Source organism: Phoenix dactylifera, chromosome 7 (genome assembly GCF_051530095.1).
Source record: "Phoenix dactylifera cultivar Ajwa chromosome 7, Ajwa_hap1_PhDact_Kaust_v1.1, whole genome shotgun sequence".
NCBI lineage: Eukaryota > Viridiplantae > Streptophyta > Magnoliopsida > Arecales > Arecaceae > Phoenix > Phoenix dactylifera.
Genome location: NC_143196.1, coordinates 25,427,090 through 25,440,048, shown reverse-complemented (window position 1 = coordinate 25,440,048; position 12,959 = coordinate 25,427,090). Strand labels below are relative to the sequence as shown.

The window sequence follows — 12,959 nt, the reverse complement described above, 5'->3', positions numbered from 1 at the left end:
ATTAAACTATAAACTTGCAAATTTTTACTAAAAGCTAAATAAAAAGAGAAATCGAGATACAATCCCCCCATCAACCCCAACCATTCACTGGCACACACAAGAAAAACAGGAAGTGGGCCTAATACTTGGTGCATTGACATCGATTCGCCATCCTAATTGAGTAATCTTGTACTATGATAGAGATTTTTTGAGTACTCATTATCAAGGTACTCCGAACCGGTACCGAGAGACGTACCGGTGGCCTACCAGACCAGTTCATCGTTCTTCGTACCATTTCGGTACTGGACAAGCGAGTCGCCGACTTCACTTAAAAAACCCCAATTTTTTTTCCGCGGCCGCGTTCCTTGTTTCAGAAGTTCGAAACAGGGAACGTAGTCGCGGCCTCCACTGCCCCCCGCGGCCTCCGTCGGCCCCCCGAGGCCCTCCGATGGCGGCGGAGGCCTCTCCTTCTCCCTCCCTCCCCCGTTCGCTCTCTCCTTCTCTTCTTTTTTCCGGCTCTGGCTGGGTTTTGTCGGTATGGGCTGTGTACCATTTTCCACGGCTGAACCGTACTGGTCAGGGCTCAGACCGGTACGGTAGGTGCTGAACCGGCTGGTACAAGCTGGTTCAGCATACTATGCTCATTATCCAAAAATCAATTTTAAGATTGTGTCCCCTTTTATAATCATAGGTAATGATCTTCATTGGGTGATCTTGTACTATGATAGAGAGTTTCTGAGTACTCATCATCCAAAAGTCAATTTTAAGATTTTGTCCGCTTTTATAATCACAGGTAATGATCTTGATTGGGGAGACTGGTTCTGGAAAGAGTACACAATTGGTCCAATATCTTGCTGATTCAGGGCTAGTCACTGATGGATCAATTGTGTGTACTCAACCACGTAAAATTGCTGCCATATCTTTAGCACAAAGGGTTGCAGAGGAAAGTTATGGATGCTATGCTGAGAATTATGTGGTTTCTTATCCCGCCTACTCATCATCCCAGGTGTTCAATTCTAAGGTGATGTTTATGACAGACCATTGTCTTCTGCAACACTGTATGAATGGGACCAGTCTGGCTGGTATTTCATATATCATCATAGATGAAGCTCATGAAAGAAGCTTGAATACTGATCTGTTGTTGGCATTGATAAAGAGAAATCTACTTGAGAGGTATGATCTAAGGCTTATAATAATGTCTGCTACAGCTGATGCTAGCAAACTTTCAGATTACTTCTGTGGTTGCAGCACCTTTTATGTACTGGGAAGAAACTTCCCTGTTGAAGTCAAATATGTTCCTGATATATCTGCTAATGCTTCTTATGCTTCCATTACAAAACATTATTCTGGTAATTATTCTTCATATCTTTCTGATGTGGTTAAGATGGTGAATGTGATTCACAAGACAGAGGACAACGGTGCTATTCTTGCATTCTTGACTTCACAGATCGAAGTAGAATGGGCTTGTGAAAAGTTTGATGACCCCTCTGCAATTGTTTTGCCAATGCACGGAAAACTTTCTTGTGAAGAACAAAATCGTGTTTTCCAAAGTTACCCTGGAAAAAGGAAAATTGTATTTTCCACTAATGTAGCAGAGACTTCACTTACTATTCAAGACATCAAGTACGTTGTTGATTCTGGAATGGTCAAAGAGAGCAAGTTTGATCCTAGCAGCGGTATGAATGTGCTTAAGGTTTGCAGGATCAGCCAAAGTTCTGCAAATCAACGAGCTGGTCGAGCAGGTAGAACAGCACCTGGCAAGTGCTACAGGCTTTACTCAGAGCATGATTTCCAATCAATGCAAATGCATCAGGAGCCTGAAATTCGTAAAGTTCATCTTGGAATTGCTTGCTTGAGGATTCTTGCATTAGGTGTAAAGAATGTACAGGACTTCGAGTTTATTGATGCCCCAAGTCCAAAGGCAGTTGAGATAGCAACTCAGAGTCTAATCCAATTAGGTGCCATAATTAGTTATGAGGATGCATTTGAATTAACTGAGACTGGACACTGCTTGACCAAATTGGGTATTGAACCACGGCTTGGAAAAATTATTCTTGATTGCATTAGTTGTGGCTTGATCAAAGAAGGCTTGGTTCTTGCTGCTGTAATGACAAATGCTAGCAGCATATTTTGCAGAGTTGGTAGTCATGAGCAGAAACATAAAGCAGACTGCCTGAAGGTGCCATTCTGCCATCATGATGGGGACCTTTTCACTCTGCTTTCTGTTTACAAGGAATGGGAAGATGAAAATGAAAGTAAAAGCAAATGGTGTTGGCAGAACAGCATCAATGCTAAGTCAATGAGAAGATGTCAGGATACTATGCAGGAACTGGAAAACTGCCTTAGACATGAACTCAAAATTGTCATTCCAAAGTACTGGTTATGGAACCCACATAAACCTAGCAAGCATGACAAGTCATTGAAGAAGGTTATACTTGCATCCCTTGCTGAAAATACAGCAATGTATTCTGGATGTGATCAACTAGGTTACAAAGTGGCTTTAACAGGTCAAAATCTGCCCCTGCATCCTTCATGTTCATTAATAGTATATGGCCACAAGCCAAGCTGGGTAGTTTTTGGTGAAATTTTGTCGATATCCGATCAATATTTGTTTTGTGTGACTGCTGTTGACTATGATTGCTTGTACAAGATTGAGCCTCCATTATTTGACGTCTTGCAGTTGGAGAGCCAGAAAATGCATATGAATGTGGTTACTGGAGTTGGTGTTAATCTTCTTAGAAGGCTATGTGGCAAATCCAATAATAACTTACGGTGCCTAGTTTCATGTGTTCAAGAAGTTTGCAAGGACAAAAATATCTGTATTGATGTTGACTTCAACAAAAGAGAGATTCAGTTATTTGCCCCAGAAAACAATATGGGAAAAGTTTGTTCTATTGTTAATGATGCCTTGGAGTTGGAAAGACGCTGGTTAAGGGATGAATGCATTGAGAAATGCTTGTATCATGGAAATCTTGGTGTTTCTCCTTTTGCACTGTTTGGTTCAGGTGCTGAAATTAAGCATCTAGAACTTCAAAAGAGATACCTAACTGTACAGATATCCCATCCAAGTGCACATACTCTAGATGACAAGGAACTTCTCATGATGGTTGATAAACATGGCTATGGAATAGCTAATTTTCATAAGCATGCAGGGAGTGGACAAGGGGGATCGGACTTAAACAAATGGGGCAAGGTAACCTTTCTGAGTCCTGAGGCTGCAGAAGATGCTGTAGCCAGACTAAATGATGTAGAATTTCATGGTTCCTTATTGAAAGTTCTTCCTTTGAGGGCAGGAGATCATACTGTGTTACCATTTCCTTTAGTAAGAGCCAAAATTTGTTGGCCACGTAGACCTAGCAAGGGAGCAGCGCTGATTGCATGTGCAAAAGAGGATGCTGAATTTATAGTTAAAGACTGCTCTGCATTGCTCATTGGTGAAAGGTATGTTAATTGTGAAGTCAGTGTAAAATCCAAGGATTGTGTTTTTGTGACAGGAATTCAAAAAGACATTACAGAACCAGAAATATATGATGCATTTATAGGAGCAACAGAGAGGAGAATCCTTGGTGTTCGTTTGTTGAGAGGAGAAGCCATGAATAACCTCCCACCGTCTACTTATGCAGAATTTCTTGTTAGAGAAATTGCTCCTTTCGTGCCAAGCAAGAATTCAAGTAACAGTTTCTGGGTCGAAGTCTTTGACTACGAACCAAGAGATTGGATGGTGAAAGCTTTAATTACATTTGATGGCAATCTACATTTGGAAGCAGCAAATGCTTTGAATTACATCCAAGGGAGAGTGCTTCCTTGCTGTCTACCATGGCAAAAGATACAGTGCCAGCATATGTTTTACAGCTCTGTATCTTGCCCTCCTCGTGTTTATTTTGTTCTTAAGAAGCAAATGGATCAACTACTTCAAAGGTTTAAGAATCAGAAAGGTATATGGGTTTTAACCATTTATCAAATTTATTTATCTTCATTCACTTTTATTTGTGCTGCATAAATTATTCTTGGTTTATTAATTTAGTTCACCTTGTACTTATCTTTGCTGAAAATCATGCCTGTTGATCTAGTTGATTTCAAATGTCTCTATTTTTGATCTGTTGATATACATATTTATCTGCATTACTCAGTAGATGAATTACTCAATTATAAGAACTGGAGCACGAATGTGGGATTTAGAGCACTACTGGAGAAATTGCAAAATAGATCAATTAAATAATGTGTTCATGTTTGAAGAGAAATGGACCAATTTATGGGAGAAGTCCAATGGGATTATTTATATGTTACACATCTCTTATTAGCATGACATGAGTTGGGTTCACAAAAGTAATATTTAAATGTCTTTCTTGGGCCCCAGGTGGTGATGAGTATCGGATTAATTAGTTAATTATTAAAATAGGAACCTTCTAATTGAGATATGTTATCTCGGTATCGGGCCCCATACTCGTGCCACACTATCACTGTGTTAATGTGGTACAGTACGGGCCAATTCGACATACTGAGTGTCAATACACCTTCCGTATTGTGTATCGATACTGAATCGATGTGGTACGGTATATGCCGAAACTAAACTAGTACGGTATGGTATGTACCACCTGGTTCGGTACAATACGGCGAGTCTTGCTCCTAATAGCACATATATATGCTGGAAGAGGTCTAAAGTAGCCACCAAGGTGGTAGCCCAGTTGGAACGGAGCGTTTGCTTCCAACCAAGTGCTTCCAGGTTCGAAACGCACGGGCGTCGATTAAATTTAGGGACCGGATGCCCCACGCCTGGACACGGGGTCTGGAAGCGCTACTGGTCGGCTGGTAGCCTGGGTGGTGCCAGGTGTGACGTACTCACACGGAGGGTCGGGTCGGATAACTGAACTGGCCCACAGGTGGGGAGGGTATGAGTAAAACCGGCCGGGGTGCCCAACACACGGTCATTTCTACCCGCATCGAACATTCTCCTGGCGGGGTGGGGGCCCAGTGGGGGCTGCTACGCGGGGGTGAGCTTGTCTCTTCCTCCCCTCTTCCCCTTTTTATTAGCAAAAAAAAAAAAAAAAAAAAAAAGAGGTCTAAAGTCGTTTCTATGTTGAGGACCTGTACTTGCACTTGCTAATTTGATTGTCTACACTCAAGTTTAGAGCCAGGTTGTAATATTCATAGAACATATAAACGCTACTTGTCAATAGCTTCTTAAATATGTAGGGGATGGTTTCTTTAGGAAGTTTTTCTCGTAACTTGGCAGGCTGGCATGATCAAGTTTACTAGGTCTAATTGTTAGTGTTGATTGAGCTTGAGAGCATAACATTTAAATGAAAAGTTGAAGGAGATGATTACATCTATTCTTATCTTTTTATTTTCTTTCTGTGCTTAGTTTCCTCTTTGTTTCTTTTTTGTCTGTTTTCTCTAATCGTAAGAAATCCCTTGAGGCCTCTTGACAGGAGTGCAGAAATCATGCAAGTTTTCATAACGAATTATTCAAATCCCTAGATGATTTGCTTGTATAATGTCAGATGAATAAATGGGTTTGGATATCTTTAGTATAAGAATGAAGTCAGATATTTATAGTTGAAGAAACAATGAAGGGGAAAATGGAGATGGGTTCTAAGGGACTATCCTAGCTTGCTTTTAGTTGTGCAATGCGAGATGAAATTGGATGAGACATGTTACAGAAAGCTCACAGGGATCAAGAGTGGAGAGGTTGGAAAACTTTGATTTCTCCTCTTCTTCCTTCTTTCTTCTTTTTTTTTTCCTTTTGTGGGGTGGGGAGGGGGGTGCTGGGCTTGAGGTCACTGTCTCTGTTAATATGCTTGCTAACATGAGCTGGTCATTTTGTTGAAACTAAGCTCAAAATTCTAAAAAAATATAAAACTAGTTGCATAGCCTAAAATCATGGTGCTATTGTCAACCTTTTTAACATTCGCTCTATGAACTTTTGTTATATCAGAAAACAAAGCAAAACAAAAAGAATATTGGAGTGGGAAGGGGTATATGCAAAATGCATGTAGAAAAGAATATGTCTTAAAAGAAGTAAGCTTGCCCTCGAAAGGTGTCTACAACAGCATGAGAGAAGAGTTTATGCAGGAAAAGTGGAAGAGAAGACAACTGAGTTGTGATGAAACGTTGTAATATATACTTAAGAAGTATGTTGCATAAATATATTTGGTGGAGATACTCCTTGGTTAAAATTCAATTTATACTTTTAAAGCACTGAAGATAGTTTTATCATTCAGCTTGTTAGATGTCATCTGAGCTGTAAACATGCCAACTAGGCTGGGAATACCAGGACACTTTTATCACCATTTGCCTGATGCAAGAGACCTTTAATTAGTAACAATAGGTAATGTATCAAAGATTTGTTTCTGTAGCATGTAGAACGTGTTTGGGAGATGATCAAGCTGATGATCTCTGTTATGGCCTTACAAGTTTGCATTTTTGCTGAGGCACATGAATCTTCAATCCAAGAACATATGCTCTTTAACTTCTTTGCTGCATGCACTTAAACTGATTTTTGGAACCCAGAGAATCATGACAGGAATATAACCTGATTCCTGTATCCTAACAGACAAGGACATGTAAGCAAATTGAGTTATGCAGCGTAGGGAACCTAGCTGCTTCTAGAATCCCCATTCAATTGTGTTTGAAGGTTTCATGGTCAATGGATCACACAAAGATTAGCAAATTAGCCGTTTCTTTACTCATTTATCAAAAAAGAGGCCAATGGCATGCGCATCACACTGGTGTGAGTGATGATGAGTTTACACCGTTGAAAAAAATAAGTTTGATTACCCATAAGATAAGTGGCTTGCAGAAAATGAACAAAAAGGGAAAGGATAGGGAATGATCTTCGATGGAGAAAATGAAATTTTGATATCCCAACCTTGATATTTGAAGGTTCTCAAAGTTATACATCTGCATCATATTAATAAAACACAGTTGATAGTCATCTAATATTAACTTGTAAGCATGTTCCGCTGTTTTTCAATTTGGCTCTTCAGTTTATAAATTTGTGCCTTTGAGCTAAATGAGCTTCCTACATCACACCTTACCTTCCCTTGTTGTCTAGACTCTTTCCAATCCTCAGAGAAACCTTAAAAAGTTGCACCTCTGTTGCATGAGTTTAAGCTGCATAACCAGTAGGCAAGTCTTACTACTTACCAAAGACCTTCTATATTTCATGGCAGGTTCTTTCTAGCCCAGTGTTGCTTTCCATATTTGAAGGGTACTTCAGGTTGAGAGTCATTTCTAAATGTTCTCATGCTTCAATAATATAGTTGATTAGAACTTACTTCCTCTATATTGGTGGGACTTGGACTATTAGTTTGGTGCAGATTAAGGTTTATTCGTAATGTTTCTACTTTCCGTTATGTTGATGAATTTTTGTGCCTGGTTTCTTTTATTTCTGATTGCTCCTTTATGACTTGGAATTGTCATGGAAAAGTAAGATGAAATTTTGATTATTTTCAAATCTTTCATGTGATTGGATGCAACATGGTGTACATTGTCTCTTAGAAATGACCATAGGAGGTCCAGTAGCTGATGAAGAAGCATTTTGCTAATTATAGAGTAGCGAAGAAGAGGGTTGCCAAAAAGGTGGAGATGGACCACCGAGCGATAGAGCCACCTTATCACTCTAGAGAGTCAGAAAAAGTATCTACTCTAAATGACAATAAGGCATAGATCCAAGCGAGCCTGGATGATCAGTGGCAGCAGGATAAGGTGGCTAGGTATAGGACTCAATTTGGGCCCTCACACTATGAGTCGGGCTCCAGCTTTACGAGCAATAGGGTGGATCTAGAGTTCAAAAGAACTTCCTCAATTAGGGAGGCCGACAGTAGAGGCGGTGGTTGTATTGCATCTATGCTGGAAAGAAGTCCTTCAGGAAGATTCCATCAGGAGCCACCATCCATGATTTAGATCAACATTCTTGTTTCCAGCAAAGATTCGAAGTAGCAGAGGATTGATAATGCTAAAGAAAGATAAGAAGGATATATGGCGAACTATTGAATTCTGGTTCCATTTCAACCACATTCCAGCGAATGCGGCAGACAATACGTACTATAGGTCTGTCATTTTCTCCATATCGGCTGCTGGTCTTGGTGTAGATCCTGCATGACTGAAGGAAACTTACGATGAGTTTCTTAACAACAATAAGAAACTAAAGAAGTGGATTGCCTTATCCAAGTGGCCCACATATAGACTGACGATAATTTGTGATGGTTGGACCGATCCTACCAGGTGTAGCATCAACTTCTTGACATATTATGATACGAAGACTTTCTTCCATAAGTTTGTTGATGCTTCCGATCAAGTGCACGACGTCATGTATATTCTCAGATTGATGAAGGAGGTGATTTATCAAGTAGGAAAGCAGAATGTCGTATAGGTCATCATTGATAATGGATCACAATATAAGGCCGCTGAGAAGATCTTGATTGAGCGGCGGTCACATATTTTCTATACCTCATATGCTGCACATTGTATCAATCTCATGATGATGAACATTGCGAAGATTCGTAGAATGTAACAGACAGTGAAAACAACCCAAACCATCACTAGATATTTATAACTATACATGGGTCCTATCATTGATAAGGAGGTATACGGAGGGAGAGATCTTGAGACCTGGTATGATGGTTTGCTACCAACTATTACACTTGATAGCCTTTTTGAGAAAAAAGTAGCCTGATGTTTGTCAGTTCCAAGTGGCAGAAAAGTAGATTTATGAGGGTCGACATTGAGAGGAGCAAGGTCTGCCGAACCGGTACTAGAACCCATATCAGTCGGCGGTCGGTACGAGTCGGTATTGGTTCGATACCATATCGTGTGTCGATACGAGCTTCTCGAAGTCATTCAGGAGGACACAATCTAGCTGTAGATGACCTCGCATATAGAGTAGAAATTATAGATTTATCAGGTTCTGAGTCGTATACTAGATCCTACTATCCACGGTCATAGGCAGCCTATGACCTATACTGATACAAATTGATATAGTGCGTCTGAGGCATTATCTTCTGGCTGCTACTACCTTACGCAACCTAAAGCATCTTATGGGTCAGATTTTCCTGTCGGAATATTCGGATGGATCCCTCCACAGCCGTATTATCAGCCTGAGGATACCCTTTAAAGTCAGAGCTTCAGCGAAAGATCTGAAAGTATTATTTGGAGCGCGTTCCTTATAAGATGAGTATACATAACTATAACACCGCTTGGTTAGAGGGGTAGGCTGATGTGATTCCTGACTATGCTAATGATCCGAAAATCTATGAGAGACATCGTTACTCAACGAAATTTTAGATATCGGCATATATGTTATATTTTTAAATATATATAATTGATTGTATTATTTTATATTTCTATCTCATTAGTTAGTTTTAGATATTTCATGTTGCTTCTTGTAGCATACAATATCTCACTAATTATTTTATATTTTCTATCACTTTAAAACAACAACATGCATCATTTAGGTTATACTGGGATCATAGAAACATCAAAAAATATCAAGAAATATCAAATTATACTTAAAATCATTGAAAAATTGACAAGAATTGATTACCAAAAAGCTTTAAAAAAAAATTGGATGTGCTGGTTCTGAACCGGCATGCCCAAGTGTACCATATGACCAATAAATCAAACCTAAAAGACTTTTTTAAAAAATTGGGACAGGAACGCCCAAGGGTACCGTGTGACCACTAAATCAAACATAAAAAGCTTTAAAAAAAATGGGTGTACTAGTTCGGAACTGATACGCCCAAGCGTACCATATGTTGGTACGGTATTGATTCGGTACTGTACCAAACTGTCCGCCGATTGGTACGGGTCTCGGTACCGGTTCGGCGGATTTTGATTTTGATCACCCATCACAAAGAAATTTTCTCTAAATGTATTTTGCAAATTTCCCTTGTTGTACACAAGGAAAAGGAGGAACTATCTAAGAAGAAAATATATTATTGTGCTGCTTGCTTGTTTTCTAATATCTGTTGAATTATGCCTTCAGTCTTGATATTCGTATTGCAGTTGCATTTTCCTTATTTCCTTATCAGGTACCCAGTATCGTGGCTGTTAAAAAATTTAACTTTATGCTAACAGAGTTTTATTGACCGATTGTTTTTCAATGAGTCTAGTTTGTTAACCAGTGTTTGGATCATATCCATTTACTCCCTGGTTTCTCCTCCTTTACAGGTGTGTCTTATAATTTGGAAAGGAATGAAAATGGTGCCTTTCGGATAAAGTTTTGTGCTAATTCCCCAAAAGCCATTGCAGATTTGAGGAATCCTCTGGAGCAGTTGTTGAAAGGCAAGACGGTAAATCATCCAAGCCTCACTCCAACAGTGCTGCGATCCCAGGATGGTATTGTGCTTATGAAAACTGTGGAGCGAGAGACTGGAACTTGCATTATGTATGACAGACAGAACATGATTGTTAAAGTGTTTGGACCCCAGAAAGTGGTGGATGCAGCTGAGGTGAAGCTGGTGAGAGCAGTACTTTCGTTTCATGAAAACAAGAAACTTGAGATCCGACTTCGGGGCCACAACCTGCCTCCAGGTTTGATGAAAGAGGTTGTTCGGAGGTTTGGACCAGACCTTCAAGGATTGAAGGAAAAGGTCCCTGGGGTCGAGGTGATTCTTAAGACCCGATATCATATCCTCTCAGTTCAAGGAAGCAACGAGCTGAAACAAAAGGTGGAAGAAATTGTATCTGAGGTGGGTCAGTCTCTTGGAAGTGGCAGCGCATTCGAGCAATCACCGGAAGAAGCCATTTGCCCCATTTGCCTCTGTGAGTTGGAGGAGCCCTTCAAGCTTGAGGAGTGTGGTCATGATTTCTGTCGTGCCTGTTTGATAGAACAGTGCGAGTCTGCCATCAGATCACGGGATGGATTTCCATTGTGCTGCACCAAGAAGGGTTGTGGAATGCCTCTACTGCTCGTGGACCTGAGGTCTTTGTTATGTAGAGACAAGTTGGAAGAACTATTCAGAGCCTCCTTGGGTGCCTTTGTGGCATCCAGCGAAGGGGCCTATCGCTTCTGTCCCACTCCTGACTGCCCATCGGTGTATGAGGTCTCCCCACCGAATGCAGTGGCCGGGCATTTTGTATGCGGTGCCTGCTCAGCAGAGGTCTGCACGCAATGCCATTTGGAGTATCATCCTTTTGTATCCTGTGAGCAATACAGAGAGTTCAAGGAGGACCCAAACCTCTCGGTGGTGGAATGGCGACTGGGAAAGGAGCATGTCAAGGACTGCCCCTCCTGCACCCACATTATAGAGAAGGTGGATGGGTGCAACCACATCGCATGCCGTTGTGGAGTGCACATCTGCTGGGTGTGCTTGGAGCCATTTGAAAGCAGTGAGAAATGTTACAGTCACCTTGCTTCATCACACCATGCTATCGTATGAAGTGTCTTCTGAAGTTTCTTACTTTGTTATTATGCAAACAAATATGCTCTGTGAATACGAAACCAGACTGTGCATCTGTTTGCAAGTTATATTAGCCTCAATTATCCTCTTATCTAACATTATTGTCCCGTATGATCCATATATGAAGCAGCTGGATAGGAGTACAGCACTTTTCGGTAGACATGGGACACAGCCCTGCATCAGTGGGATTACAATGCAGGCTTCTATCCCAGATGTCTGCAGACAAATAACAGTGCACAGCCTTGTGCTTTATAGTCCCATTTATGTATAAAGAACATCAACTTGTAAATATTCTCTAAAGTTATGTTTCTTTTTCCTTCTTTTTCCCTCTATCAAAGTGCATGGATTACTCTGTAATAAAGGAACCTGCAAGCAGTGTCATCTATAATTACTTGAATTGTTCAGTTTCATGTACACAGGCATAGCCTTTTGTATCTATCTAATCGTCACTCTGTTTGATACAAACTTTAAGATTCCCAGTACCTTTTCTTTGGACAATAGCCATCAAAATATGCAGCGGCCCAATGCGAGGCCAACTCCAGCAATTCCCAGACAGAGGGCCAATGTCAAGCACCATGCAGCCGCTGCCGGCGCTGCATCATCTTCCGCATGCTCCTCCTCTTTCTGTGACCGCAATATCTTCTCTTCGAGCATTGAGACCTCCATCTCGAGCAGCTTCACCCACTGCCTATGAGCCGAGAGACTTAACGACTCCTGGAGGAGCAGCGAGGCCATCTGCTCGTTTTTAGCATTCGCTAGAAGTGCCTTCTTCTCGGCTTCCCTTGCTCGTGTTTGCGAGAGCTGCAGAGCTCTCAGCAGGCTTGGGTTCTCTCCACCACGATCCAATCCCCATCCACCATCCCACTTGTTAGCCTTGCTGCAAAGATATCATCCTTTGTCTAACCAAAGCCATGATCAAGATGAAATGTCCAAAAACTGATAAAGTCTTGTCTGACTAACCTGGGAGCTGGTTTTGGAAGTGAATTCTGTGGCACCAAAGTCTTCTTATCGTCGTCTTCAATCAGCGAGAAGAGCTTGAGTGGAGGGGGAAGGTCACAATTCTGGAGGAGGTCGGCAACGCTGGAGGATCGATTCGAGAGCTCGAAGCCCATTAACATCTCCTTGTCACAGTGTTCAAACTGCCGATCAAACCACCCTTTTTTGGTTGGCGGACGAGAGCTTGGCCTCTCATCCATTAGCTTAGGGGAAGGAAGAGAGAACAAGCTTTGGTTCGTCTCCTTCTTGGGAGGGAAGGAGAGAAGGAAGAGGAGAAACAGGTGGGTGGGTTGGTTTGGTGGAGAATGGTTGGAAGAAGCGTGCCGCAAGTCATGCATTTACTCCGTTTGTAAAAGGGCCGAAAAAAAAAAGAAACAAAGAAAGAAAGGGCCGCTAGTTTCGTTATGGTTTTAATTTGGCGGATACGGAGAAGAATCTTTCAGTAGCGTGTGTTGCCAACCTCCTTCGAATACGCGTCATTCCATTCGCACGAGAGATTAAATCTTGGTGTCCAAATAGCCTTATGACGCGTTTCAGGTTCATTAAGTTGATAAATTTCAGGCTTTTTCTGAACGGTGATTT

The 12,959-nt window shown here is 41.2% G+C and overlaps 1 protein-coding gene across 2 annotated transcripts in view; it reads left to right on the top strand.

Annotated features, from left to right (window-relative positions):
• LOC103696124 (ATP-dependent RNA helicase DEAH12, chloroplastic-like) overlaps window positions 1–11,795 on the top strand; it is a 36,595-nt gene extending 24,800 nt beyond the window's left edge. For both annotated transcript variants that reach the window (XM_039116992.3, XM_088701365.1), the window contains 2 exons: window positions 773–3,914; window positions 10,150–11,795. In XM_039116992.3, coding sequence (XP_038972920.1) covers window positions 773–3,914; window positions 10,150–11,360 — 4,353 coding nt within the window. In that variant the 3' untranslated portion in view covers window positions 11,361–11,795. The remainder of the gene's footprint in view (window positions 1–772; window positions 3,915–10,149) is intronic.
• Window positions 11,796–12,959: the final 1,164 nt, after the last annotated feature.